We start from the raw sequence: 4,538 nt of genomic DNA on the forward strand, positions 1-4,538 counted from the left end.
GAATATTAAAATTTAAGCGTATGAAAAATATTAAAATGTAGCTTTAGTTGAGTGTTAAATTTAATATTTGATTAATATACTATTTGGTGTGGGTTCAATTCTCACTATATGAGCTTTTTTTTATTATTGACCCAAATAAATTGATTATTTATGAAAATGACTCAGATGCAAAATCTTGTACAAAAATAGTATGTTTCCATCATCCCCTAATGATTGCCTTTGGTGTCGCATCGGTATGTATTTTTAAAAAATACAATTAAAAAGTACGGGTATTTCGGGATTAAAAAATAATAATATTTTAATAGGTGTTAGCATTCTCATCTAGCACCGTTTCAAATTTTAAAAACCTTGGTTTATTGCTTTTTTGGAGTTCACATTCTCTTTGCCAACACCAATGTGGTTCTTGAATTTTTTTTTTGTTCGTGTGCTCTGGTTGCTGGACCGGTGAAAAGAATAGAAGAAGCTAAGGATTTGAAGACAAAATCTTTTAATTAAATTGCGATGCATCAATTAAATTGCATGGGTAATTACAAAAAAATAACAACATTATTTATGGTGTATCAATTAAATTGCATGAATAATTACAATAAAAATTAATTAATGAAAAATATTTTAATTAATGCAAAATTGTGGCGCATCAATTAAATTGCATGGTAATTACAATAAAATGATAATAGAAATTTAAAAATTAGCAATAATTGTGGTGCATTAATTAAATTGTATATAATTACAATAAAAATTAATTAACAAAAAATCTTTTAATTAATACAAATTTGTGGCGCGTACGTTTATTTAATTAATGCAAGACTGCATTAAGGTACTATTTTTTAAAAAAACTCTTCAATTCCTCGTATTGAAGCAAAATTTTGTACGTTTATTTGATTAATGTAAAATCTTTTAATTACATCAATTAATTTCATTAATTAAACTGTTGGAAAGGGGATTGAAAAGTTTAAAAAGTTTGCATTAATCACATTGCATGAAAACCATTAATGGAACTAATAATTTCTTTTTTATGTTTAAATGGTTTATTGCATGGAAATCATGTTCAACTTTTTGCCATTTAAATGATTTTTCTATATTAAAAATCATATACAGCTTTTTATTGCACAAATTAATAGTTTTTTAACATTTAAATGGTTTAATTGCAGTGTTTTTATACATATTATAAATCAATACAGGAAAAAGATGTACCAACACTTGAACACCAGAAAATATATTGCAAGGCACATTGCAGAAGTTGATCAACGACTTGATTCGAATTTAATTATGTTGTTTATACTATGATTTTGATCTCTGTCTTTTGACACGCTCTTTCTTCTGTCTTTTGACACGCTCTTTTTTGGGTATTCTGGTTGTCTCTTTTGGTTTTGTTTTCTTAATGGAAGGTTCAATGGCGGGGCTTTCTTTGGATGATGAAGAAGATGAAATATTCATTTGGAGAGGGAGGCAACAAATCAAGAGATCTCCTATGTGAATTGTTTAGTGGGAGTTTTTCTTACTTCTAGTGTTGTTCACTTCCAAGCAATGCGATCGACGCTAGCAAGTGTTTGGCATCCAATAGGAGGTGTTTCAGTCTCTGACCTGGGAAAGGAAAGATATTTATTTCGATTTTATTATGAAGTGGATGTGGAGAGGGTAATAAAGAACGGGCCATGGAATTTCAATTCTCATCTTCTGATTCTCCATCGATTGCAACAGGGCGAGGATCTTTTAAGTGTTCAGTTGCATTGGGTGGATTTTTGGATACTAATACATGATCTCCCTCTTGGCTTTATGGCAGACGCTGTGGCGCACCAACTGGGAAACTTCATAGGGGAGTTCATTGAGTATGATTTTGCCGCTGTTCAGTTGGGGTATAAACGCATTATGAGAGTCAGGGTGAAAGTGGATGTTCGGAAGCCTCTCAAAAGAAAAAAGAGAATAGCGCTTAAAAACGGTGAATCTGTTTATGTACGATTTGAATATGAAAAGCTGACTTTATTTTATTTTTTATGTGGAAAATTAGGACATGGAGAGAGTTTTTATCCCTTAAGAGTTATTCAGCTGCAGTCAGTTGATGTTTTTAAGTGGGATATCTCTTTACGAGCCCAATCACGAAGGAACCAGTCATGGAAGAGTAAATGGCTTGTGGAAGACGAAAGAGAGAAACAGGCTAATTTTGACAATACAGGATCAATGGGGGAAAGATGGAAGGTAGGGATTCTGACACCAAATATGGGATTTAAAGGCGATAATGAGGGGTTTAGTCAAAAAGATTTTGTTTCTGTTTCTGTGCAAGAAAAAGGAAAGGCCGTTGTTAATACAGGCCCAAAGGCTGTTGTTAATACCGGCCCAGTAAAAATCAGGGTTATGACCCAAAGTAATGATGAATTCGATGTGGAGATGGTAGCGCATGAAGAAGCTAATAGTCCAATAATGTACAGTGATAGACTCAAAAGACCTAGAATTCACCCTATTGTTTCACGAGTTTCTGATTATGATTCGAATGAAACTATCGTTACTTCTTTGCAAGTACATGATAATTCAAGATCGGCAGGCCTTACTGAACAGGCCAGTCGGGAGCGATGAATCTCCTAAGCTGAAATGTTCGGGGTTTGGGGAGACCTCGAACTGTCAATCGTCTTCAGCATAAGCTGAGAGATATAAGTCTCACGGTGGTATTTTTAATTGAGACAAAACTTCAAGGCTGTCAAATGGGGAAAGTCAGGCGTAAGTGCGGTATTCTTAATGGAATTGATATCGATTCAAATGGTAGAAGTGGGGGTTTATCGTTAGGTTGGAATAATGATTGCAAAGTCTCTCTTCGCTCTTTCTCGAATAGGCATATTGATGTTATGATTGATGAGGATTCAGAGGGGAGAACTTGGAGATGTACGGGGTTTTATGGAGCACCAGAGGAGAATTTACGAGAAGTATCTTAGAATTTGCTACGTACTCTGAATGATTCCCCACAGATTCCTTGGGTTGTTATTGGAGATTTCAATGAAATTGCGTATTCAACTGAGAAGAAAGGAGGGCTGCCAAGGAGGGAAAGACAAATGTGTAGATTTGGAGAAGTGATGGATGACTGTTCTTTAACCGATATTGGTTTCAGTGGTCAATGGTTTACTTGGGAAAAAGGGCGTTTGAGAGCTAATGATATCCGGGAACGCCTTGATAAAGGTATTACGAATCATCCTTGGTGGGATTTATTTCTCAATTTTAAACTAAGTCATCTGACTCATGCTTTTTCAGACCATTGCCCTCTGCTGCTTAATTCAAATTTTGAGACTCAACATTCAAAGCAGTGGCAGTTTAGATTTGAAGCTTCGTGGTTGTTGGAGGACTCGTGTGAAGAGGAGGTGAAAAGAATATAGGCCAAGAGTGTGGGGACGGTCCCAAATAAGATAAAGGCTATGGGGATGGGCCTTGAGGAATGGTTTAGGGGAATTAAAAAGAAGAAATTGATCACGAAGAAAGAGTTGGAAAAACAGTTGCTTCAACTTAATGACGAAGTCCCTACGGACGAGATTCTAGGGGATATTGTGGAGACAAAGCTGCATATTAATATGGAGGCGGACAAAGAGGAGCTTTATTGGGAACAGAGAGCTTAAGTGAATTGGCTAAAAAATGGGGATAGGAATACTCGTTTTTTTCATCAATCAGCAATGGATCGGTGTAGGAGAAATAAGGTGGAAGAATTAGTGGATGGCGAGGGTAATAGTTATGCGAACAATGATGCTTTATTACGGCTGGCCACTGATTATTTTACTTCTTTATTTACAGCGAAAAGCTTTGGAGATCCAAGCTCAATTTTGGAAGGTGTTGAGCCATGTATTTCTCAACAGATGAACGAAGACCTTGAGAAGGGGTTTACATACGAAGAGGTGTGTTCAGCTCTTAAAGCCATGAGCCCGTTAAAAGCTTCTGGCGAAGATGGGATAGGGGCAATTTTCTACCAAAGGTTTTGGCATATTGTGGGAAAAGATGTAGCTAATTTCTGTATTGAGATGATGCAAAGGGTGCATAATATGGCTGAAATTAACAATACAATAATTGTTTTAATTTCCAAGGTTAGTTCTCCTCGGTGCATGACTCAATTTAGACCTATTAGTCTTTGTAATATTTTATATAAAATTATTTTAAAGATGCTGGTGAATAGATTTCAAAAGATATTCCATGTATGTATTGATGAAGCACAGAGTGCTTTTATACCGGGAAGACTCATTACAGATAATATCATAACTGCATATGAAGCTTTACATTCTATGAAGAGAAAACGTGGGAGGAAAGGGTCATTTGCGTTAAAACTAGATATGAGTAAAGCTTATGACCGGGTTGAATAGAATTTTGTGCATGTTATGGTTCGAAGGATGGGGTTTTCAGATAGGTTGATTGAGAAAGTTATGGTTTGTGTGACATCGGTCTCGTATTCTGTGGTTATGAATGGGAAGGTGGGTGAGTTATTTTTCCCGTCACAAGGCCTTCGCCAAGGGGATCCTATCAATCCTTATTTATTCCTTATATGTGGTGAAGGATTGTCGACTCTTCTTAGA

At 35.7% G+C, this 4,538-nt stretch overlaps 1 protein-coding gene across 1 annotated transcript; it reads left to right on the plus strand.

The window, feature by feature from the left end:
• Nucleotides 1-1,079: 1,079 nt before the first annotated feature.
• On the plus strand, nucleotides 1,080-4,196 carry LOC107904985 (uncharacterized). Its single transcript, XM_041094432.1, has 2 exons — nucleotides 1,080-3,165; nucleotides 3,238-4,196. The coding sequence occupies exon 1, from the start codon at nucleotides 1,528-1,530 to the stop codon at nucleotides 2,569-2,571; it is 1,044 nt and encodes a 347-aa protein (XP_040950366.1). The 5' UTR covers nucleotides 1,080-1,527; the 3' UTR covers nucleotides 2,572-3,165; nucleotides 3,238-4,196.
• Nucleotides 4,197-4,538: the final 342 nt, after the last annotated feature.

This window comes from Gossypium hirsutum, chromosome D05 (genome assembly GCF_007990345.1).
Source record: "Gossypium hirsutum isolate 1008001.06 chromosome D05, Gossypium_hirsutum_v2.1, whole genome shotgun sequence".
Lineage (NCBI taxonomy): Eukaryota > Viridiplantae > Streptophyta > Magnoliopsida > Malvales > Malvaceae > Gossypium > Gossypium hirsutum.